Source organism: Trichoderma gamsii, assembly GCF_001481775.2.
Source record: "Trichoderma gamsii strain T6085 chromosome Unknown Scaffold_14.2, whole genome shotgun sequence".
Classification (NCBI taxonomy): Eukaryota; Fungi; Ascomycota; class Sordariomycetes; order Hypocreales; family Hypocreaceae; genus Trichoderma; species Trichoderma gamsii.
Genome location: NW_020171351.1, coordinates 624159 through 647753, shown reverse-complemented (window position 1 = coordinate 647753; position 23595 = coordinate 624159). Strand labels below are relative to the sequence as shown.

Sequence of the window (23595 nt, the reverse complement as noted above, 5' to 3'; positions counted from 1 at the left end):
GGCAGAATAGTGGATCCCCTGTTCTACCGCCTGCTTGTTTTGCCAGGTGCAACAGCTTGATTACGCCATGGCAGTGCTCCGTTTTTGGCTGCACGGGCTATTTATCAGCCATGAATGATTAAGACAGTCGCATGCGCCAAGCTGGCCACGTTTAATCCCTTCGAGCCAACAACAGCAACTGTCGCGAACTACAAACAGTATACGATATCATTCCCAGAACCTACATTCGCGTCTTCAGTCTTCACAATGAGCGGCCCCGTCCATATCGCATCCGATGGCGAGTGGGACTCACTGCTCTCCGGCACCAGCGTGGTTGTCGCAGACTGTACGGTCTTCACCTTTGGCCCTTTGCGCCAACAAGTAATACAGAATCAACTAACACAAGCATCGCAGTCTACGCCGACTGGTGCGGCCCATGCAAGATGATTGCGCCGCACTTTGAGCGCCTCGCCAAGGAGCACTCCTCGCCGAAAAAGGTCGCCTTTGCAAAGGTCAACGTCGACAACCAAGCCAACATTGCCCGCACCAACGGCGTCACCGCCATGCCCACCTTCAAGATCTTCCACAACGGCACGGCCATCGAGACCATCCGAGGCGCCAACCCGTCGGCCCTGACCGAGGCTGTCAACAAGGCCGTCTCGCTCAGCGGCAGCAGTGGCAAGAAGGCCGAGGCGGTCTTCCAGACCCCCGGCAGGACTCTTGGCGGCGGCGCGCCCGTTCAGGGCCAGGGCCGCCCTTGGAACGTGTCTGGGCTGTTGAACATTGTCCTAATGCTCGTCGGACTGTACCTGACGTCTTTATTTTCGGCACGTAACAAGGAGGCGTAAGGAAGTTCAAGGGGGGCAAGTCTGCTAACTAGCGAGCCAGATTGATGCTTTCAAGGCCGCCGAACAGTCCATGTTTAACCCGAACAAACAGCCAGCGCCGCAGATGAAACCAACGGCAGCCAAAGGGCCTGTGCCCGCAGGTAGCGCCCGGGCGCAGCAGCAACAGCAAAAGCCAGCGTTTAGAACCCTAGCCGATTTGTGATTGTTATACCTTTGCTAAGGCGGTTGTGGTTGTGGACGATTAGCTGTTGTTTGTGTGTGTGAGCGTTCTTGCACTATCCAAGCCATGTTGGCATATTGAAATCTTTTCGCTACATGAATAAGTGGAGCTTAGAACTTATTCCTATTTTCCAAACAGAGAAAGAAACAAATGAAATAAAAAGTTTAAGAAAAATGAACAGCTTCCTCTTAAAATGGTTCAATGGAGCTATTCCTGCAGTGGGCCTAAATCTTTCGTAGCTGACCTCTCATATGCCAGCTATGTCCAATCATGGCGAATGATAGCAATCACGTGATCATGAGAACTGGAAAAAGTTCATAAACCTTCGACTCAGAGACCTTCTTTTGTGGCCATTTCAGGCATAAGGGGAGAAGATGCTGTCATTAAATGGAATTAAAAATGCTTGCCCAAAATGCAGTTATGCATATCTCTTCACGGCACAGCGGCAATTCAGCCACTCGATTTCTACGGCATCATCAGTGCGAAGATCAACTGCCCCACGCATACAACACATTCAGCGAGGCTCGTATCAACTAAACAGACGATACTTTTCCAACTCTAGTATTGCTTTTCAGGAATCTCAAGATGTATCAAAGGCCCAATCCCTAGAGGATATTGAAAAGGTTGTCCGAGAAGCAAAGCAGCGCTTTCGAGACACACTTCCAAAAGGCTATCTCAATGAAGAAGAGTATGCTCTTTATGAACGGCTTTATGGTCCGCCGCTTCGAGAGACTGCGCCAGAAGATGTCGGCATTCCAACTCATGCGGACATGGGAGGTCAAATCCTAATCCCACGACCAGCTGATGAGGGGACATTGCTGCGACAGTCAGAAGAGGGAGGTTTTGAGGAAGTGACTTACAGGATTCCTCCACGACAGGGTGATGAGCCAGAGCCATCGCCTGAGTCTGAACAGCCCTTGGAGTCTGAATCTGCTGTAGAAACGGTTGAAGAGCCTTCAGATTATGTTGATGCTGTTGCCAGAAATCCGAGAGAGCGTGAAGCCCTGCAAAGGCTCATGGAGGATTTCAAGACGGCGCAGAAGAAGCAGATGGAGGATGAAATTGCAGCTGCGAGAGAAGAGGCCGAGGTCGAGCAGGAGGCATATGAAATGGACGAAGAAGAGTTATTCCCAGAGTCTAAAGAGATTCCTGCAGACGCAGAACCGGAGATGGGTCTTGGCGAGTCACGGCGATTCCACCCTTATACGCTGGACGGCAGATTTCATGGAAGCCCCGTCGAAATCTCGCTGCCCCAAAGCACTCTTGTTACGCCCATACGTGATCTCTTGGATCGAACTCATTTGGGACACGTCAAGACTGCTGCCGAAGCAGCTTTTGGTGGACAAGGCCTGCCGACGTCTCCATTCACGCCGGAAGGGAGGAAAAACGGGCAAATGGGCGGAGTTGGTTTGCCTCCCGATCAGCGACACATGACAGAGATTGAGGCAGATGCATTTCTAGCAGGATATCTACCTCCTTCGTATGCTTCTGTGGCGTCAGTTTTGCGGGAAGTACGAAAACGACTAGGCAGTGGCTGGATCAAGCAACGCCTTCAAAAAGACGGCTCTGCAGGATTGAGCGTTCTGGACGCCGGTGCTGGCGGTGCTGGTTTAGTTGCTTGGGACCAAGTCCTCCAGGCAGAGTGGGATTTATTGAGAGAACAGGGCGTGGTGAAGGGCTCACAACCTCCCGGAAGGAAAACCGTCATCACAGGATCAGACCGGCTACGGCATCGATTGAAGAGTTTCCTGCCCAACACCACGTTCTTGCCCCGATTGCCAGATTACGAACACTCGGGAGAAATGCAAGGTGAGCGTCTGGATGCTGGTGATAAGCCTCAGGCACGAAAAAGCTACGATCTCATCATTGCTTCGCATCTATTCCTCAAAGAAAAGCAGGACCATTACCGTCAAGCTGTTTTGAATAACCTCTGGACTCTACTTAACAAGGACGGCGGTGTGCTTATTGTGATTGAAAAAGCACATCCCCGTGGATTTGAAGCAGTCGCCCACGTGAGGGATACGCTTCTGAAACAGTTCATTTTGCCTCAAAACGGCGAGCAAAGTGCTCCGACTGAGGAATTGAACCCGGCATATCACAAGGAACGAGAGCCCGGCCACATCATCGCACCATGCACAAACCACGGAACGTGTCCCATGTATAAAGAAGTTGGGAAAAGCAAGGGCCGTAAAGATTACTGCTACTTCAACCAACGATTCACACGGCCTGGGTTTTATACCAAAATGCTAGGCAACAGCACAAACAACCAGGGCGACGTGGAGTTTAGCTACGTGGCGATTCAACGTGGCCGCGCAAAAGCAGACCAGCTCCCAGGATGGAAATCCACCGAGCAAGCCTTTGCAGGATACGAGAACTCCCCCAGCCCACCAGACATGCAAACCCTCCCCAGGATGGTCCTCCCGCCGTTGAAGCGCAAAGGCCACGTCACGCTAGACGTATGCACGTCCGAAGGCAAGATTGAGCGATGGACTGTCCCCAAGAGCTACAGCAAGCTCGCATACCACGACGCGAGAAAGTCGCACTGGGGCGATCTCTGGGCTCTGGGCGCAAAGACCAGGGTGTCTCGCAGCGTCCGAGTCGGCAGCGGGGTGGACGATGGAGGCAAACGAGCGGAAGGCGGCAAGAAGCCTCGCAAGGTCGAGATCACAATGGATGGCGGGCGTCTATCGGCGAATGAGAAGAGTGCGCGAAAGGAACGCAGGACAAAGGGCAAGCGGGATCGACAGACTGATTTGATCAAGGAGATTTTGGAGGCTGAGGATATTGAGGAGCTAGAGATGGAGAGGGAGATGGATGCGGAGGTGCAGGAGGAGCTTGAAATGGAGAATGAGAAGGGTAGGGGGAGGCGATGAATATGGGTGAATGGATGTGTGTGAAAATGTACTATATATGAGTTGGAAAGTTGTATGTACAATAGTCTAAGAAGTCTTTGCAGGGCTTATGAGTTGTCTCTTTAAAAAAATATTCAGCATTCAACACTTTCTTCTCTCTATGAAACAAGATATAACTTAGAAAGTCATGCTCGTTTGCAGCGCACTCGTATGTTTCCAAGTTCATGCATGCCCACCTCTTTCGGCGCTTGGCGGGGGTGTTTCCCATCTCAAACGCCCCTCAGCCAAATTAAGGAATAAGGTGCAAATTAAGCATATTCGCAGCGCCACCTGTTCTCTCGGCGCCGCGCCGTAACGAACCAGCCAAAAAAGCGAAACGAAGCAGATCAACTTTGAAAACTATCTCACTCGAATTCAAAACTCTTTGATCAAGTTTCTTCATCGTGGATCCTTATTGCTAGTTTGAAACTCTCCGATACGAAGTTACAATCCTGGTCTAAGTACGAGCGTTGTGGAAATACAATGCAAGACTCCTTCCTACCTGTAGCGGGTCTTCTTCTGCCGCAAAAGCTCTAAAATAAGAACATGGAGGCAAACTCCACTAGCGAGCAGCAGCAGCGTTTTAGGCTAGGCACGCGATGCAAATCCATCCCTTGGAAATTGATCTTCCCCATCTGGAAGCTCCTTGATTCATCAGGGGAGGGGGAAAAGAGACAAGAGGAGGGGGGGAATAGAAAAAAAAAACAGTCCGGTCTAGAACCTGGAATTGTTTGTATAGGGACCCGAGCTGATGCTACTGCTACTAATCCTGCTATGTTTAGCGTCGGGATCCGGACAGATTGTTCGAATCTCATCTCTATTTTAGGCTGTTGATGTGGCTTCTGCTTACTCTATTTTGCAAACTTACCGTGAGATAAGGTAGGGCTGGTAGTAGTGATCTGCCTTGTCTCTCCCTCATTTCGTTTCGTGTCTCGGTCTTTTTTTATCCAGCCAATTGCTACTAATTTCTTCTTGCAGTAAGGCCATATGGTCTTGTTTCCCGCTTCATCGTCGCAAAGGGCGTCGCGACTACATTCGATTTCTGTAGAGGGCCACAACAATGTTTGCGCGCCCGCGTTTCGTACGCAATGGCATCATCTTCACAGTAATCCTCTTCGTCTTATGGCGCTTCCAGGGCTCATCGCCAGCACCATCAACGGCAGAATGGAGTTCGCTAAAGCACCGCATGAATGACGGCGCGTCGCAAATCCAGTATCCCGAGTCAAAGTCCAGCTTCGACTGGGGCGCCGTGAAGCTTCGCTACCTCCCCAACAACACCATAGCACTGCCCAAGAAGAGTTCGCGGCCTCTTCCACGGATCCAGCACCCCTTTGGACCCGAATCATCACCTGCGGCGCGGGAGCGGAGAGCGAGACTGAAGGAGGTGAAAAAGGTCGCTTTGCGGGCATGGCAGGGGTATAAGGAGCATGCCTGGATGCAAGACGCCCTGTTGCCGATTTCAGGAGGCGGAAGAGAGCAATTCTCGGGCTGGGCGGCCACGCTGGTTGATTCGCTCGACACGCTTTGGATTATGGGACTGCGGGAGGAATTCGACGAGGCAGTGGCTGCAGTGGCGGATATCGACTTTGGAAATTCGACTAGCAACCGGATCAACATCTTTGAGACGAACATCCGTTATCTCGGCGGTTTGCTAGCAGCCTATGATTTGAGCGGCAGGGAACTGTTGCTCAAGAAGGCAGTAGAGCTGGGAGATCTCATCTATGGCGGATTCAACACCGAAAACGGCATGCCCGTCGACTTCATCAACTTCCTCGCCGCCAAAGAAGGAGGAGGACTGCAAGTCGAAGGTGGCGTCGTATCGGCCTCGCCAGGAACGCTGTCTCTCGAGCTGGCACACTTGTCCCAGGTCACGGGGGACATGAAATACTACAGTGTCGTGGCGCAACTGATGGATGTGTTTTACCAGGGACAGAACCAGACCATGGTGCCAGGAGTCTGGCCGATGAACATCAACATGAACGCCAAAGACGTGGTCCAGGGGAGCACCTTTACGCTTGGCGGTTGCGCCGACTCTCTGTACGAGTATCTGCCCAAGATGCATCAGCTGCTCGGAGGCGGCGAGCCCAAGTACGACATCATGTCCAGGACGTTTCTCAAGACGGCGAACCGGCACTTTTTGTTCCGTCCAATGCTGCCCGACGAGGACGACATTCTGATATCCGGCAACGTAAACATCAACGCAAAAGGCCAGTCAGTGCTTGATCCCGAAACGGAGCATCTGGCCTGTTTTGTGGGTGGAATGTTTGGCCTAGCAGGGCGGCTCTTCAGCAACGAAGACGACGTCGAGCGAGGCATCAAGCTGACCAACGGTTGCGTCTACGCATACCGCGCCTTTCCCACGGGCATGATGCCAGAAAGGCTCGATTTCGCGCCGTGCAAGGACCGCGCTCATTGCCCCTGGGACGAAGAGTACTGGATGCTGGAGCGTGATAAGCGCAACGAGTGGAAAGAGCACCTGCCAAAGGGCTTCACCACCGCCAAAGACCCGAGATATCTGCTGAGACCGGAAGCCATCGAGAGCGTCTTTTACGCGTATCGACTCACGGGACGGAAAGAATTCCAGGATGCCGGGTGGGACATGTTTGAGGCCATTGCAAAGGGCACCAAGACGGAGTATGCGAATGCCGCGGTGCTGGACGTGACGACGTTTGCGGAGAAGCCGCCTCAGGAGGACTATATGGAGGTGAGTTATGAGTGTTGTTCTCCATCTTCATGACATCTAGTTAGGGATACTGACAAGGATAATCAGAGTTTCTGGCTTGCCGAGACGCTCAAGTATTTTTACCTCCTCTTCACAACGCCAGACATCATCAGCTTGGATGACTATGTATTGAATACCGAGGCCCATCCTTTCAAGCTTGCGGATTAAATAATTGACGCCAGATATCGTCAGTTTGGATGACCATGTGTTGGACACCGAGGCTCACCCCTTTCGGCTTTTGAAATGATAGTTAACGCAGCGCACTTGTAATACCATGTACCACATCCAATAATAAAGTTTGCCATGTTTCTAGCGTCGAATAATCACCTGGTTGGAATGGAGATGCTTCCGCAGTAGGTGTCATCAAAGCTCACTGCTTCAAGTTCACTGCTTTTAGCTCACTGCTTCAAGCTCACTCAAACACAAGAGTCATGCACTGCACCAAGACGAAAGGGGAGCTTCCCCCACGTTTCTAGCGTCGGGTTTTCCAGATACTGGAGAGGACCCTGATTTGAGGATCGGCAGCGAATACCAAGACTGCCTTCAAGATATTGCCAGGTAATCCTCGAAACGCAGCGCAATCGCCATCACACTGTACTAGGATGAAGAGGAAATTCCCCGTTGTTTCTGGTGTTTCTGGCGCCAAGAACTCGAGATGCCAGAGAAATCTGATTGGTGTTGGCGATGCCTCCGCACCACAAAGGAAGCCTTGGAAGCACATGCAATCGTCGTCATCAACGCTTGTATCATGATGAAAGCCAGACAAAAAGTTGCAAATTCTCTAGCGTATCCAAGAGCTGGCATATGTTCCGGTGACATCTGATTGGAGCTCGGAAGCGTCTCAGAACTGCAAAGGTTCCGGTGACATCTGATTGGGGCGTCGGAGGGCGTTCCATGTGAATTCAGATACCTGTCAGAGACGGCTACAGTAGAGCGGGCCACGCTTTTCCTCGGAGGCTTGCATGCTCGTACTGTCTGTTCGCCGGAGCTATGTATGCAAGCTGTCGCCACCGGCCTGCTCCCCGCAAGCCAACCACTGCTGCGTTTCCTCCAGCAACGGCAACGATCCTCGGCGGTTGCTCTGGGCATGTCTCGCAGGTCAAGTGTGTAAGCAGCCTCCCAGCAACGCTCAACGGCACCTCTGCTCGGCTCCGAGTGGCCAATGCCTTTGCACGCCCAACGCGATGCCGTCACTGCCTGACGTCAAGGCTGGATGCCCATGGGTGAATGAGAGCCGGCCAGTGTCAGACGTTATTGGAGGACGAGGTTTCACTGGTCGGAGCTTCTGGTCCGGCGCCCTCATGAGCAACGCCAGCTTGCCTGATTGGGCCACTGGAGCGGGGAATCACGAGCCTCAGACGCCGCCCTGGGCGCACTAGCCACGAGGCCCGCGCCACACATGGCTGTTTTGGGCTATTCGGCCTGCACATCGCTGTGGCAGCTCGGCCAAGTGGCCTGGCCTGCGTGTAAAGATGCAAAATGATCCTTCCGCAGTCGAAAAGTCAAAAATCCGATCTAGCTGTCCTTGCCTAGTGGAGGAAAATCACGGTGGCGAAGACCCCTGCTGCTCTAACAGCCGTGATGTCGACAATCTTGGTATGGGATTCCCACATCCCGTCCGATCCAAGTAGATGCTGAGATGCGTGCCTGATGCGAGGGCTCGACATCTGATCAATTGGGGAAACCAGCAGCAGCACGTTTGGGAGCACGAAGAAGTGCAGCTCAGAGTGACTCCAGATAGCCGTGCAGTTCTTTGACTGCGGCTTGATCATGCCGCGCAGCAATTCACGGTACTTTGCCCCAGAACCACAGAATAGAACTGGGCTCATGTAGCCCCAGCTAAGAACATGTCGCCAAGCTGTTCCTGGCCGGCTGCGCGAACCTAGAGGGGGAATTTGGGGGGGGAAACAGGAAGTGAAAAGAATGAGGAACCCCAATTTACCGGGCTCACTTTGCATTGGTGACGAACGCTATGATGACATGGCCCCCTCCATGAGGAATACCACGTTCTCCATCAGATTCACAAATCCATATATAGATTGCCACCGACTGCCCAAGTATCTCTTCTCGACCCGTGTAAATCCACAAAACATTTTTTTTTTTTTACTCATAAGACATACCCTTCTTTCTTTTTCTTAAAAGGACGATACACGTGTCCAGGTGTAGACTACAGTCTGTCATGATCATCAGCTCAAAACTGTAAGCTATCCTCTACACTACATACATTCGACAACTCCTTTGGCAACAAGCATCCTTTTCTTGTTCGTTACAATTGCACTCTTTTGCACTTCTTGCTCTCGTGTGTGCCGTTGTAGCCGCTTGCTATTCTCTCTCTTGTGGTAAAACATCAATTGTCCTCAGATCCAGGACATCAGTTTCCACCACGAAGAAACCAGCTAGCTATAACTCAAAATCGCACTTTGAGAACGCCCACCTACCTACGCACTTTGACTCGCCACAAGGCCATCCACACGTCTTCGGCGTCACTCGCGGTCTCAAATTCACTGTAATTCTCGCCACAGCGCCAATACAAACTGCCACCTACCTTATGTATACGAACAGGGGTGTTGAAACCGCCATGGCGGAAGCTCCCATCGACCCACAGCTGGACCTGCTTGCTTGCAGCCAGGGCAATCCGGCGGCAGGCGCAATGCCATATTCCTACTCAGCGCCATCTCTTGAGCCGTGGACTTCCTTGTTCGACTCCATGGGGGACTTTTCGCAAGCTACACAAGATCCTGGCTTGATGGACTCGGATCCTTATAGCGATACGGCTTCATCCTTTTCCTTGGGCAACGATCAGACTGCCCAGTTCATCATGTCTCCCACACAAGGAGCGTCATCCCTTAACCCGGATGATTCGCCTAGCAACACCTCCATCGCCTCAAACTCAGTGCTTGGAGCCAGCTCGAAAAGCGAAACCTCCACCAACACCAACACCGATATCAACACCGATATCAACACCGACATCAACACCAACATCGATGCTAGCAACCCCAACACCAAGAGGAGCGCTCCAAAGCCCGCCAAGAGCACTAAGAGCAAAGGGGGTGCTCGGCGAACTCGCAGCAGCTCGGACAAGAAGGAACAGGTCAAGCAGCGGAACAGAGTAGCCGCATCCAAGTGTCGACAGAAGAAGAAAGTCAACATTGACAAGCTGAAGGAGATGCAGTCGCATCTGCAAGCACAGAACGACAGGCTCCGCGAGGAATTCAAAAACCTCCGCGAGGAGGTTGGCCAGATCAAGAACCATCTAATCAATCACACCGAGTGCAACGATGCCAACATCAATCGTTGGGTTGAGAACGAGGCCAAGGGCTTTGTGAAGAAGCTCGTGGCAAACGGGGAGCGGCAACGCATGGAGAGCATCAGCAGCATAGAGGGAAATCCCATGGCCGCAATGCAGATGCAGCCGCTTGAGGGAGTCTCCAACATGCCGCTTGACGATCCCTACATGGGGCTGGAATAATAACTCGACTCAAATCACTTTCTTGTCTCTGCCTCCGTTTCTCGTTCGTTGGACGACCAGCAGGATTCGGAGCTTTCCATCACAAAGTGTCGTCCCTTCCTACGGCGTTGCAAACCACAAAATCTGTCTTTTCTTCAATTCTTTTACATGTTCCACCATTGGTTCACCAAAACCTCGACCAGGTTGCAAACAGGAGTTTTTGCAAATATTTCTCTCTATTCTTTGTATTTGTTCTACGACCCCCCCAAGGATTGAGAAAAGAGACTATTCAGATCCCACATTGAGTCTTGCCTCTCTTCTTTTCTACCCTTGAGAAACGCGGATGGAAAAACACTACGGACACTACGGACGCAGTATCTAAGCATATAATGTCATAGCACTGAACCGGTTCTCCCGAGGCCTTTTTATTTCATACCTTTTCCTTTAAACATGCACGCAACACAAATTAGGATACAAAGGGGGTATATAAACGCTCGACATTCATGACTTGCCCAATTCTTACATAGTACTGAGAGCCATGGAGATTCTCAGGTTGATCTTCTTCCTCTCTTTATTTTCCCCTTCTCTCCTTCTTTCCCTTTACTTTGCTTTGCTAACTTCCCTTTTTTTATCTTTTTCCCTTTTTCTTCCTTTTTCCTCTTTTTTTCTCATGTTTTCCTTTAATCTTTCATTCTTTCCTTTCTTTCACGTCAAGCGCGGCGCAAAGTCTTTTTCGCTCCATTTCATACGGAGAGATGATTTTCAGCAAGGGAGTTTTGGAGTTATCGAGGTTTTCTCAAAACAAGAAGGCGTTACGAAGTACCCACGGTCACGGGCGGAATTCATGGAGTTTTATGATTCGATACGAAGCGTTCTTGTTTCATCACGGCAAAAACCAGCGATTGTTTTATTCAATGTAAAATAGTTTTTTCTCCAATTCCCCTGATTTCGCAGTATGCTATCCGGAATTCCCACAGACCTAAAAAAAAAAAAAAAGGTCTGGAGTGACAAATTGTCATTCAAAGAAAAGTGATTCGTCCGATAACGGCCCCACATCGCCAAATGGCGTCAACTTGGTGGCAGATTGTTCATTTTCTGCGCGGCAGCTTTTGCGGCCTTGGAAGCGGCGTTTTCTGAATCGATTCCCAAGCAAAAGGCATAGGCAAAAGGCCCTCCCCTCAGTTTAGACCCATGCTAGATTGAAAATCACCATCGGGTCTTCGGCGCTGGGGTCGTCGGCCTGTCGGGAGGCACGATGAGTGGTGAATTTGGGTGAAAGGTGGATATTTCGTAGCTGTTGATAAGAATGAGGGAAGTTCTCTCGAGACTATAGAAAAAGCTTGTTTCCTCGGAGTCTTGTTCCTCGGAGACCTCTCATTCACTTTCTTATCAAGAATCTCACTTCACTTCACTTGATAAGAACTTCAGTCTTATCTCCTCGTACCTCATCAATACTTTCATCTCATATATAACCCAGCATAAGAATTAAGAAGAGTCATCAAACCCCAGCACATCGGATCTCGGTCCTCCCGACGTCCCGCGCAGAATAATGGCTGCAGCAGCAGAAGCTCCCAGCAGCAGCAGCAGCAGCAGCAGCAGCAACTACATGCTCGCCGGCCTCAACTGCGCCAACAACGTCCATCTCATCATCGGCACAAACCCCCTCGCCGCAGCACGATGCTCCCAATCGCTCGGTGCCGGCGCGCATCCCGTGCTGGTTGCGCCCGAGACGGCAGAGCTGCATTACAGCCTGCAGCGCAGAATCGACGACGGCAGCGTCAAGTGGGTGCGCACGGCGTATAGGGACGAGCATCTCTTTGAGCTGGGCAGGGAGGAAGTGGGAAGAGTGGTTGATGCCGTCTTTGTGACTTCGTCAAGAGAAGAGCTAGGTGAATATAAATCTCTACACACTTTAATATATATAACAACTAACACGTCCAGGCTCTCACATCGCCTCTCTCTGCAAGGCCAACCGCATCCCCATCAACGTCGTCGACGCCCCCCGTCTCTGCACCTTCTCCCTCCTCTCCACCCACAACGACGGCCCCCTCCAAATCGGCGTCACCACAAACGGCCGCGGCTGCAAGCTCGCCTCTCGCATCCGCCGCGAAATCGCCTCTTCGCTGCCGCCCAACCTGGGCGCCGCGTGTGATCGCTTCGGCGAGGCACGGCGGCGCATCCAGCAGTATGACAGGGCAAACGGCCTGCCCAGCTCTGCAAGTCTTGGGGAATTAGACGACTCCGTGGACCAGAGCGCGCTGTTCAACAAGCTCGTCACGGAGGAGGATGCGCGCAACAGGCGAATCCGCTGGTTGAGTCAGGTCTGCGAGTACTGGCCCCTGAAGAAGCTCGCCTCTGTCAGCGACGACGACGTCCACCGCCTGCTCGAGGCCTACGCCGTCACCGCAAAGGAAGACCTCGCAAAGCGCATCCGAGGTAGCGACGGCGACGGCGACGGCAGCTCCTCTCAGCCGCTCGGCAAGATCATCCTCGCCGGCAGCGGGCCCGGCCACCCAGACCTGCTCACGCGCGCAACCTACAACGCCATCCAGTCCGCCGACCTCGTTCTCGCCGACAAGCTCGTGCCGTCGGGCGTGCTGGACCTGATCCCGCGCCGCACGCCCGTCGAGATCGCCCGCAAGTTCCCCGGCAACGCCGAGCAGGCCCAGGAGGAGCTGCTCGCCGCCGCCCTCGCCGCCGCAAAGGCCGGCAAGACGGTCCTCCGCCTCAAGCAGGGCGACCCCTTCATCTACGGCCGCGGCGGCGAGGAGCTGGCCTACTTCCGCCAAAACGGCTTCTCCGCCGCCGGTGCCGTCACCGTCCTGCCGGGCGTCACCAGCGCTCTGAGCGCGCCCCTATTCGCCGCCATCCCCGCCACGCAGCGCGACGTCGCCGACCAGGTCCTCATCTGCACCGGCACCGGCAAGAAGGGCAAAGCCCCCGAGCCGCCGGAGTACGTCCCCTCGCGGACCGTCGTCTTCCTCATGGCCCTCCACCGAATCGTCGGCCTAGTCGCAGAACTCACCACGCCCGTCGAAAACGAACACTCCTCATCAGAAACCACAGGCCCTTCAACAAGACCCCTCTGGCCCCTTTCCACCCCCTGCGCCGTCATCGAACGCGCCAGCTGCCCCGACCAGCGCGTCATCCGCACCACCCTCGCCCACGTCGCCGAGGCCATCGAGACAGAGGGCAGCCGCCCGCCGGGCCTCCTCGTCGTGGGCCGCTCATGCGAGTTTTTGCACCCCAGGGAGAAGGGCAGGGCGTGGACCGTCGAGGAAGGGTTCAGGGGGTTAGAAGACGTGGGGATTGCTACGCAGTTGACGGGGCTGGGGCTGGCTGTTGGAGAAGCATAAAGTTTTCACGGCACAGAGGAGAAGATGGTATGATATGACAAAGAGAAAGAGGAGGAAACCTTGATCTGGGGCGAGATTTTGAGACTAGAACGGTTTGAAGGAGGGTTGAAGGCGTAACTGCCAAGATCGATCTGCATGACGGCGTTTCGTTGATTTTCTGTGTGGGTGCATCGAGATTGGAAATCACACCACTGGCTGGTTGTTTGGTTTTAGTCGTTTTGATTTAGAAGCGGGACACATATTAGCAGAGCACTATTTTTGTACATCTCAAGGAATATCGGATACGAATAAAGATTCATCATCGCAAGAGACACAAGTAACATGAAGCATTTCTAATCCATCTATACCTACCTGTATGGCATATAGTAGTCTACTTGTAATGGATTACAAGTTAAAAGGTAAAGAATGTTGAATCACACGAGTAAATGCATCGCTATGGGCCAAATAAAGTAGGAACAAAAAAAAATGTGCCAGTCCATTTCTCCGAGATGCTATGCTATAGAAACAAGATATAAAAAAACAACCATTTGCGCCGATTCGTTGTTTAAAAAGTGTAAAAAAGAACGATGGAGGAGTATGCAAATTCTATACAACGTCTGATACGTCCCTCTGTAAATGGTATAAATCCCCGCGTAGCGGAAGATCGCAAATCAAATATATACAAGTCGAATGGTATGAGAAAAGAACGGTCACCTCTTCGCCGGCAAACTCCTCGGTTTTCACATCTAGGATAGAAAAAAAAATGCCATTTCATAGCGCCCAGATAGTAGTATATGCATACACGTAAATCACCAAGTGAAACTTTCTTCAATGAAATCAATCACCGTGTGGCCTTGCACTGACCGAACAGCGCCTCGTACATCGTCTGCCAAGGCACCGGGCCCGCAGACGCTGACCACCATGGCACCAGTCTGTTCCTGCACTTCCTTGGCCAACAGTAACGGGACGTTGGGTCGTCCGGGGAACATCTTGACGGTCGAGCTGGTGCTGGCAATGTCGCGAGGGTTTTGGGGCCGTGTGACAAATACTTGGATGCGGAGGATATCTTTTCGGTTGGGAATTCGCAGGATCTGGTCCATGAATGGGCGCACCCACTCTAGGGATTCATACTCCCGGATAATCCAAACAAGCGTAACTCGTCGCGTCGCAACGGTACCGTCGTTGTAGCCATTGAGCAGGTGTCGAATGTAGGAAATCTGGTGGGTGATGCCCGTAGAGCCGGCGAATAGGACGGCGTGGCCGTAGGAGTCGAGGCTGTGGTGTCCGGCGTACGGACCTTCCAGCGCCGCCTTCATTCGAAGACCTTGCTCTGAGGCTCTGACCGTGTTGAAGAGCTTTCGTGTCATACCAGTCTGGGCGCCGATGAGGAACGATACCAAAGTGTAGGCACTGTTGCGGTCCATCGCGGTGAGAGGCTCCTTCTCTGACGTAGGCAGGGAGTGTTGGACCTCATGCTCAACCCAAGCAATGGAAAAGGGGTGGCTCTCCCATGCGTTGACGCCCCAGAAGCGAAGATAGGCGTGAGTTCCTGGCTTGATGTCAACATATCGCGGCAGGCGGAAAGTGACTCTCGTAACGTCGCCAGGCATAGGTTCGCACAGAGCATCTGCAAAACCCTTGTCGGACCAGTTAACCCACGCAAGGCGAGCAATTCGAGCAAGTCGGTCGGCGATCCAGAGTGACACAATGGTAATGATCCAAGACAGCTGAGGAAGGCCACCTGGGATGCTGGCGGTAGCGCAGTGGATCCATGTACAGGCGATTGTCACGGCGGCAAGGAGAATGTGGAGGTTGAGAAACGTCTCGTAAAAGGCGTGTCGGAGAGGCGAGACGGCCTGGATGAAGATCAGCAACAGAGCCAAAGTACCAAGGCCTCCGGATCCGAGAAACGAGCTGTGGGTAACGGATTTCCAAGCCCCGGCCCAGCCGCTGTTAGCAACGCTCGGGATGGCCCAGGCAATGGTATGGATGAGGATCTCGACAACAACAATGCGGCCCATCCATCGATGCAGGAGATTGTATGTGTCGAAGCTGATTTGCAAAAGCTTGATCAGAGGGTTGTTTCGTCCGGCCATGATGATCAGGGGAACCATGTTGACAACGCCCAAAGTGCCGGCTCGGCCTCGCAACTCGGCGCAAAAGGAAAAGTAGTTTGGTTGAGTCCAGTCCAGGATGAACATGTACGCAATATTACTCGCGAGGTACAAGATCAGGAGAGTGGCATGCAGCCGTGACGGCAGGGTGCCAACGTTGATGGCAGAGGAGAAGCGGAACTCTCGATTGTGACGTTTGCCAAACAGAGGAGCATAGATCATATGCTTCTTCATGCCCGGCATCCAGCTCCATTGGGAAATCTTCCAGTAGCCCTGCTTCTCCCGCGGCACTGACATGGCCGATACTTGGCGTAGCTTGGCCCATGCTAGCTCTGCGATTCTGATAAGTAAGATAATGACACCAACGGCTCCCAGACTGATCCAAAGTAAGTCTCTAAATAAATCGTTCTGCGTCTGGTTGACACCATTTAGCGCTGTGGTATAGGGTGCGATTGTTGGGTTGGGTTGTACCTCTGAGCTATCCGACCTGACCTGCAGCACTGATGTAGGAACCAGGGACTCGATGCCACCAGCGAACCGGCGCGGATGGTAGTCCATGCTGCTTTAGCTGGTCTTTTTGTTTTTAAACGAGGTATGGCTTTCGGAGGAGGAGGCAGGGAGGCAGGGTCAAGAAGTGCAAAAGGCTGAAAGTAGACAAGCCGTAAAAGAGTGAACGAGCTGTCAACCAAAAAAGATGCTCTTTGGCAATAGGAAAAAAGAGTGTGTCGACCGTGTTCCAAATGGCGCCACCCAGTAGCGAGATGGAGGCACGGACGGTCGGAGGAAAGGGCCAAAAAAAGTCGATTGTGTTACACTCCGATGTTGAAAAGCATCCTGTGCGTACAACAATGAAGGTGGGAAAGGAAGGAAAAGTTGAAGGAGACGAAAATGGTTCAACGTCGAGGGTGAACAGAAGCGATGGTGGTGCAGGGGTCCCAGAAATCACCCGTCGCTGAGTGCGGGCAATTTTGTGGCTCGCTCTACTCCGCAGCGGCAGCCAAAAATTGCTTCCAGAAGGGCCACTCGGCTTCGGGCCAATTCAGCCAAATGAACCGGTCCAAAAATTGATTGATTGATTGCTTGCGAGATTCGTTTCGTCTCGGGGGGTGCTGACGCGCGGTTTTCGGTGGACCCGTGGATATTGAATAGTGTGGGAGATGGAGAACCAGGCAAGGACCAGGAAGGACCAGGAACTCGAAAACAGTGAAAAAAAAACAGTAAAATGGAGAGCGACCCAGGCCGCTATGCGTTTTGGTATGTGGTGTCTTTCTCTTTTGGTGTGTTTGTTTATGCAGTTTCGTTTCACTCGGGCGATCAGACGCTGGTATGCGCGTGGCGGTTAGGCAATAGCAGCGGCCACAATAGTTGAAACGCCAGAGTCGCAGTAGTCGAGCCGATCCCGCGCCAGGGGTGTGTGATTGTGATGAGTGAAAAGAAACAAAATAGGTTGCAAACAGCTCTTCTGAGCGTTTCGAAGAGATGGTTGATGACGCCGACAGTCACTGGGTTGTGGAAATGGTGCGAAGAATCAAAGATCACAGGCCTCTCTGAGGAATGATGCAAAGGAAGGTAGCTGATTTAATTGTTTTTTTGCTCCCCGAAGAAGAAAAAACGACGAGCGAGCGCAGGTGAATCAGATGAAACTCAAGACAAGAATGAATGGACGGGGGCGAACCAACGACGCTGCGAGGGAAAGACAAGAAACGATGATGAAGACAAAAGTTGAGCGAGGGGAGCAGGGAGAGTAAAAGGATCAATGGTTCGCCCTGGACTGCGCACATCCCCCCTGATGGCCTCGAGATGGCATGTCCAGTGTCTGTACAGCGATCAATGGCTGCTGGACGTTGAGGCTGCGGGCTGGTCCAGGGCGCCGGGGGTGCTAAGCTGTTAGCGCCCCCCCTGCCGAGCGTGGGCCCTGAACGGGTCGATGACAGCGCCCCTGCAGCCTGTGGCCCCGCCCAGAGAGGGCCTAGAGAGGGGTTCCTCGGCTGGCTGCCAGTGGCTGGCGGCCACTAAAAACGCCAGCTGGCTTTGTTTCCTGGCGCAAGATGCAGGTACCAAGCACGGCGACGCCACTGCGAGCTGCGAGCACTGAAAATATTTGCACATGCTGTAGATATTGTGGAGGAGTGAGAAACAAGAAAACGCAACTATACCATGAGTTTGGGTTTACGCTTAATTCTGACGATCTTTCTCCCTCTGATCTTTCTTCCTCTTCCTCGAGAGAACTCGACAGTACACAACATGGCACGACCAATGCTGGTTATCGGTTTGTTTCACAGGTACCTGGTATCTCTTATTGTGTGGCTGCCAACACACGTGCCCGATGCATCTCCTACCTGGAGTCCAAATCAGGCTCTCTCTCTCTCTCTCTCTCTATCGCTAACCAAAAACTGCCTACCTGACTGCATCATTTTCTCCCTCTTCCAGCCTCGGTCAGCTACTTGTACCTGGCCCAGCGACTGATAGGCCTTCAAACGCCCGTCCCCTCACGCTCGCGACTCGAGCTGTGGACTGCTCGGGGCTGCTCGGGAGCGCTATGCAGGGATTCGCTAGACGCAGAGAAGCGTGTTGCATGCCCAAGCAACCACCAATGCGGAAAAGCTCCATCTCAACGCCTTTCCGGGCACCGTGGATGGCTGCGACGCTACATTTCAGATGCTGGGGCTAGACGGCCAGAGGCGCCATTTGACTGGCCCATCGTGTTTCTGAAACAAGCCACCCGGCGGGCCCTGCATGCCATAGCAGAGCCTAGTTCAGGGGGCCTGGAAGACTCGTCTTTTGTTTCTTTTACGACGTTCTACTGGTGCCATTATTGAACACCGAGGGAGCAGCAACACGAGGGAGTGGCAAACTTGACGACTCTGCCGGCCACTGACTGACTCTCCATTCCGACCACATGCAACGCGAGAGGTTAGGGCGAGTAGCCAGTCAGAGGCTTCAGCCTGCAGATGGACATTCAGATCTGCGGAGCGCTATTGCCGCCAAGGCATTTCTCAGCTGCAGATATCTACGACAGTGTGCCAAGAGAGCCCCAGAAACTACAAGCGTTACACCGGGCTTCGGGATGATGCTATCAACTGTTCTCCGTACAAGTAATCTCTTACCACCGCACATTACCACTTCCAACAGCACGAAATGGCATGAGCAGATGCGCACATGGCATGACACTCGAGGGTATAAGGAGTCATTTCTGTTCTAGAATGTTTGTCGTGTTGCCCCTTGTTAATCTTTGGCCTGAACCTGAAAGGCAGCTACTTGTAAAAGCCAACATCTATCCAGGTCGGCCTGTTCAGTTACTAGGGATAGATATTAAAGATATATTGCGAAAGATTACTTCTAAAATTGCGCACGAGCATCCTCCCCACTCAGGCGTGCCTTGCCAATACTGGGCCGGAATTTCTATACGATAGCGGAATAGCAAGAGCAGAAGCTGGAAAAAACGTGGGCGCGCCGAGTAAGCAAGATGCTAGTGGGAAAAAGGAAGAAAAAATTATTCCATCTCATCGGGACCGGGCGCCTTTAGCTGTCACAGAAAGATGAAGCCAAGGCCATCCTCATCTACTGCCAGGGGTCAGAACTTGCTCGAAGCCCCACGGCTCTCTCGGCGAACTACCCGATGAAGCGACGGTGACCGTCATGAGCATCTTACAATAAAGTAGTTTATCATAGTAGCAGTTTAATCGGGGTCAGCAGTGGCTTGACAATTGGCTTGTCGTGATGATTGTCTCACTTTTGACGACAGAATGGTCACAATCGAGTCGGCAATCTTATCTGGTAGACTCCGCCATCAGGATGATCTGAAACAGTGCAGAATTCATCTGAAGTCGATATGCAGTGATTAGATGCAGGCAGTCGTATTGAACGATGCAAACGTTTTCCTTGTTGGCTCTTTATGATGTAAATTCCATTGTAGGTTGCTATTATTGACTTGAACAATTAACGGCAATCAACCAATTGTGGTTTACATGGTACGCACTGGATTGACACACAGCACATGGGATGCTGCGCAGCTTACTAAGCTTAACATCATGTGACCCTGAAATGCGATAACCACCCGCCACATGGTTTGCGCCACCAGCCACAGGTGCTCCTCAGGCAGAAAAATTTCCGGGCCGGCCGCCGTACACAGTGACGCCAGCCGACTACGCCCGGAATTTTCCAAGCGTGGTATCACGAGCTCCATCCAATATTTGTCGCATCGCCATTGAGCTCGCCACCATGGGTGCCCAAGAGTCCAAGCCCCAAGGTCATTCATGGAAGGTGTATGTAAATCCATTGATTCCACTAACATGACAAAATCCACCTCCCTGCGGCCGCATTGGTTAGCTGACGACGTAAAATTTTATATCAAAACAGCTCAGGACCTCCCAGTGTCTCTCTACCGGTCCTGGAGACGCTCCAAACCAGCCCTGAAGTACGCCTTTGATATGATATTCCGTATTGACCTCATGCCAAAGAAAACTAACATGGCGATAAAACCCCAGACCGATGCGTCTCGCAGCAGACTAGTCGAGCAGCACATCCAGGCCCGCGTTGCCGAGGAGCTCAAGAAGCTGCACCAGAAAGAATCCGAGGCCTTGAAACTCGCGCACGACAAACTCGCCGACCTTGCTCCTTCAGACGCCGAAGAGAAGGGCCCCTCACGCTATAGCGTCGGCAAGGAGATCGAGGCGCTAAGCAGCAAGCTCGAGCAGCGAAAGCAGGTGCGGGAACTGCCCGAGGGCGTGGAGGTTGCACGAAACAACGTTATCCGATGCTTGAGAGAAAACGACAGGAAGCCGCTGGTCTGCTACGACGAGGTTGAGGCGTTCAAGGCGGAGGTGAAGAAGCTAGAGAAGGAATGGATTAACAGGGTGACTGCATAAACTCGTCATAAAAAGAGAGATGAGAGGGATTTTCAGAGTCAATCGCGGAATGGGAAGAACAGAGAAGAAGAAAACGGAAAAGACGGGCATATAGACTTATAATGACCGTCAGTGGTTCAAGCACTGGCCAAACTTGAGAGCGAGCGGGCTGGAACAGAGGCGTATATATGTGTATACTATGGCAAAATTTGGCAGCGGTAAAAGCTGCATGCATGGGAGTTGCAATGTATGACCAATAAACAAAAAGAAGAAAAATCCATTTTATTCATTAGAAGCATCCATTTGCAAGTCTACTATATCTGTATCTTGTGATGCCGATTCCTTCTTCTCAGTTTGAAGCGCTGCTTTCCTCTTCAACCCTTCGGCTCGCAGCCTTTCGCGCCTAGCCGCAGCATCTTCCCACTCTCTACCTTCAGGATTCAATCTTTTCGGTGCGTTTGCCGGCTTTGGTTCCAGTATGGCCTCTTTCAACGCTGCTCGGAATCTCTCTATCCGCTTTGTGTTCTCTACGAAGCGCTCGTTGGAGATTTGCAAGAGCATCTTGAGATACTCCGGGGGAACTATGCGTCGACGCTGTCCTTTTGCATCTTCGTAGCCAATGAGTGATTCGAGGCTTAAACCCATGGAGCGGATGGCAACCATGGGCGTAGTTTGTTCGCCAGATGGAGACGTGATGTTGATGGCGCCAGATTCTCGGAATCCTGCTTGCAGGGCGCATCTTAACAGAAGCTGGGCGTGGCCAAGTGAAGCAGTAAGAACGTGAAGAATCTTGACAGTATTCGTCAGTCAGTGCTCAATAAAGAGTGTCCTTTACAGAAAATATAAGGCTACTCACCATGGGCTCAAACTTGAAGTGTATGAGTCTCCTCTCATCACTGGCATCATGGGATATCTCAAGCCCATCTGCTGCATCAGGCAATCCCAATTCCTTCATCCAATCCAAATATCCCTCGCCTCCATCGGACTTGGGATCATGAGAGACGTATAGCCATGTACCTCCCGCTCCCTTGCCACCTACTCTTGCAACTTGTTCACTCTCGCCATTCTCTCCGTCGCCAGTTTTGGATTTTCGACCTTCAAGAAAGACACTTGCACGACCAGCGCAGCTACTTGTCGTCACATACCCTTCGGCGGTATTTATTTCATCAATGAGATATCGGATCCCTTCGTCAACTGTGCCTTTTGGCGATGCATCAGAGTATTCGGCGTCAGGGACAGCGAGCTGCTGGAGAATTTTTGCCTTTTTCTCACTAAAGGCAGCAGAAGGTGCACTAAGACTCTGCATTATAACTACTAGAATGATTGGATGATAACAAGAAACAGAATAAAAGGAATAATAAAAGTCGATTGTATGCCTGCTTTACTCAGAGTGCAAAAGAGTGTATATCGCATAAATTATCGAATTGACCGTACATGCATTTTCATATTACCCTGGAGACGAGAAAAAGTGCTGATAATGCTCTATCAGCATTTGGCTGCTAGTCCCGTGGATCGCTGTCAGACGCTTATCTACGGGGCGCCGCGCGGGGCACTCCGTGGCTCAAAAACATCAATGTTCCAGAAACTCTAACGCAGCGCTGACTCCAGCGACGATTTCTTTGTCAACTTTAGTCACAGTGGCAACAGGTTTCATCAATGAATTACTTTTTATTTGCTCCCGCTCTCTACAGCTAATACGGGCATGTAATGCCATCTTTTGTTTAGCAACCTGCTCGGCCGGGGAATTCTCGGGATAAGATGATTGAACGCGCAAAAACAGATAAACCAAGCCGAAACGCCTCTTCCATGATGTGTATCCAGGAGGCTGAAAATCTCTCCATCAAATATGCTGGCCCCTCGATGCAACTCCTTTTAAAATACTCCAATCGCCAAAAACCATTAATGGTCGTCGTATCATAACGGATTATATCCTGAGCGTGCCTCGCCACAGAGGAGCACGACACGCTGTACTCAAGTCTCATGAGACTGGGGCAGCCTTGCTCTCCATTTGAGTGGCAATCTCAGAGTACTTGGACTTCTTGTTATGGATGCCGCACTCGGTCTTGCTCTGGCCCTTCCATCGGCCGGCGCGCTCATCTTCTCCCTCGCCAACGGGGACGGTTGAGTGCCAGTCACCGACGGACTTGTAGCCTTGGTCAAGCAGGGCGTTGTAGGGGACGTTGTTCTCCTTGATGTACTGGTTGACCTGGGAAAAGGACCAGGTGGCCATGGGGTTGATCTTGACGATGTTTCTCTCCTCATCAATCTCGATGATGGGGATAGAGCCACGGGCGGCGCCCTGAGATCTTCGACGACCATTCAATACGGCAGCGACCTTGAGCTCATCATATGCTCGCTGAAGAGGCTCGACCTTGACAATGAAGTCATACATGTCGCCGGCGTTGTGGTAAAACTTCTCTCCGTAAGTCTCCTCAAGCTGCTCAGCACTCTCCATGCCGTCGGGCTTGAAGATGTGGATGGGAACATTGGGATATCTCTCTCTAACGCGATCGACCAGATCATATGTCTCCTTGAAGTGATATAGAGTATCAAGGAAGATGAGGTCAACCGTCCGGGACTCTGGGTTCTCCTTCTGGATCTTTGACAGCATGTCCATGGTGGCGAGGCCGGTCAAGCCAAATGCCGTCGACTGGTAGAGGTTGGGGAACATGATCCTGCAGAACCGAAGGATGTCCATGGGGTGCATAGACTCCATCTGGTCGTTGAGGTACTCAATGTGAGACTTGCTGAGAGAAATAACAGGCTTTTCTGTTCGTGGTGACGGAGAGTAGTCGGACTGGCCGGATGCATATCCAGACTCGATGTCGTTGGGATCAATCTTCTCGTGAGTGTATGAAGGCTGAGCCGCCGCTTGCTCCATGAGGACGGACATGATGGCAAGGGAGTGTTATGTTGTTGGTGTTGAAAGTGGAAGAAGGCCCTTGGATTGGGCAATGGATGAAGCAATTGGGCGGATATGCCTGACGACCAGTTTGTATCCACAAGTGCGATGCGATGAAGAGATGCAAGTGGCTGATAATTTCCAGGACTATGAAGAGCGTGCGTCACTGAGCAGAAGAGGGTTGCGGTTTGAAGAAACTGAGGCAGAGAAAGAAAAGATGGCTTGCTTTATTATCACTGAAAATCCTGGGGGAGCACTCTTTTTGATATGAAAGGAGGGATTCCGGGGG

The 23595-nt window shown here is 52.0% G+C and overlaps 8 protein-coding genes across 8 annotated transcripts; 5 read left to right on the top strand and 3 right to left on the bottom strand.

Moving 5' to 3' along the window:
• Positions 1 to 114: 114 nt before the first annotated feature.
• TGAM01_v204882 (hypothetical protein) lies at positions 115 to 3920 on the top strand (the record flags this gene model as incomplete). Its single annotated transcript, XM_018801422.2, has 3 exons — positions 115 to 325; positions 394 to 823; positions 1610 to 3920. The coding sequence occupies 3 exons, from the start codon at positions 115 to 117 to the stop codon at positions 3918 to 3920; spliced, it is 2952 nt and encodes a 983-aa protein (XP_018665215.2).
• Positions 3921 to 4998: 1078 nt separating this feature from the next.
• Positions 4999 to 6828, top strand: TGAM01_v204881 (endoplasmic reticulum mannosyl-oligosaccharide 1,2-alpha-mannosidase; the record flags this gene model as incomplete). Its single annotated transcript, XM_018801423.1, has 2 exons — positions 4999 to 6642; positions 6709 to 6828. 2 exons carry the CDS (start codon positions 4999 to 5001, stop codon positions 6826 to 6828), a joined length of 1764 nt encoding a protein of 587 aa, XP_018665216.1.
• A 2410-nt stretch (positions 6829 to 9238) lies between these two features.
• TGAM01_v204880 (bZIP transcription factor) lies at positions 9239 to 10129 on the top strand (the record flags this gene model as incomplete). Its single annotated transcript, XM_018801424.1, has 1 exon — positions 9239 to 10129. The coding sequence occupies one exon, from the start codon at positions 9239 to 9241 to the stop codon at positions 10127 to 10129; it is 891 nt and encodes a 296-aa protein (XP_018665217.1).
• Positions 10130 to 11657: 1528 nt separating this feature from the next.
• TGAM01_v204879 (uroporphyrin-III) lies at positions 11658 to 13464 on the top strand (the record flags this gene model as incomplete). Its single annotated transcript, XM_018801425.1, has 2 exons — positions 11658 to 11997; positions 12050 to 13464. 2 exons carry the CDS (start codon positions 11658 to 11660, stop codon positions 13462 to 13464), a joined length of 1755 nt encoding a protein of 584 aa, XP_018665218.1.
• A 788-nt stretch (positions 13465 to 14252) lies between these two features.
• On the bottom strand, positions 14253 to 16115 carry TGAM01_v204878 (hypothetical protein; the record flags this gene model as incomplete). The annotated part of the gene is made up of 1 exon (XM_018801426.1): positions 14253 to 16115. The coding sequence occupies one exon, from the start codon at positions 16113 to 16115 to the stop codon at positions 14253 to 14255; it is 1863 nt and encodes a 620-aa protein (XP_018665219.1).
• Positions 16116 to 19778: 3663 nt separating this feature from the next.
• Positions 19779 to 20425, top strand: TGAM01_v204877 (hypothetical protein; the record flags this gene model as incomplete). The annotated part of the gene is made up of 2 exons (XM_024549528.1): positions 19779 to 19822; positions 19954 to 20425. 2 exons carry the CDS (start codon positions 19779 to 19781, stop codon positions 20423 to 20425), a joined length of 516 nt encoding a protein of 171 aa, XP_024405758.1.
• Positions 20426 to 20686: 261 nt separating this feature from the next.
• TGAM01_v204876 (hypothetical protein) lies at positions 20687 to 21710 on the bottom strand (the record flags this gene model as incomplete). Its single annotated transcript, XM_018801428.1, has 2 exons — positions 20687 to 21193; positions 21261 to 21710. 2 exons carry the CDS (start codon positions 21708 to 21710, stop codon positions 20687 to 20689), a joined length of 957 nt encoding a protein of 318 aa, XP_018665221.1.
• A 672-nt stretch (positions 21711 to 22382) lies between these two features.
• Positions 22383 to 23297, bottom strand: TGAM01_v204875 (phosphoadenosine phosphosulfate reductase; the record flags this gene model as incomplete). Its single annotated transcript, XM_018801429.1, has 1 exon — positions 22383 to 23297. One exon carries the CDS (start codon positions 23295 to 23297, stop codon positions 22383 to 22385), a length of 915 nt encoding a protein of 304 aa, XP_018665222.1.
• Between the last annotated feature and the right edge of the window lie 298 nt (positions 23298 to 23595).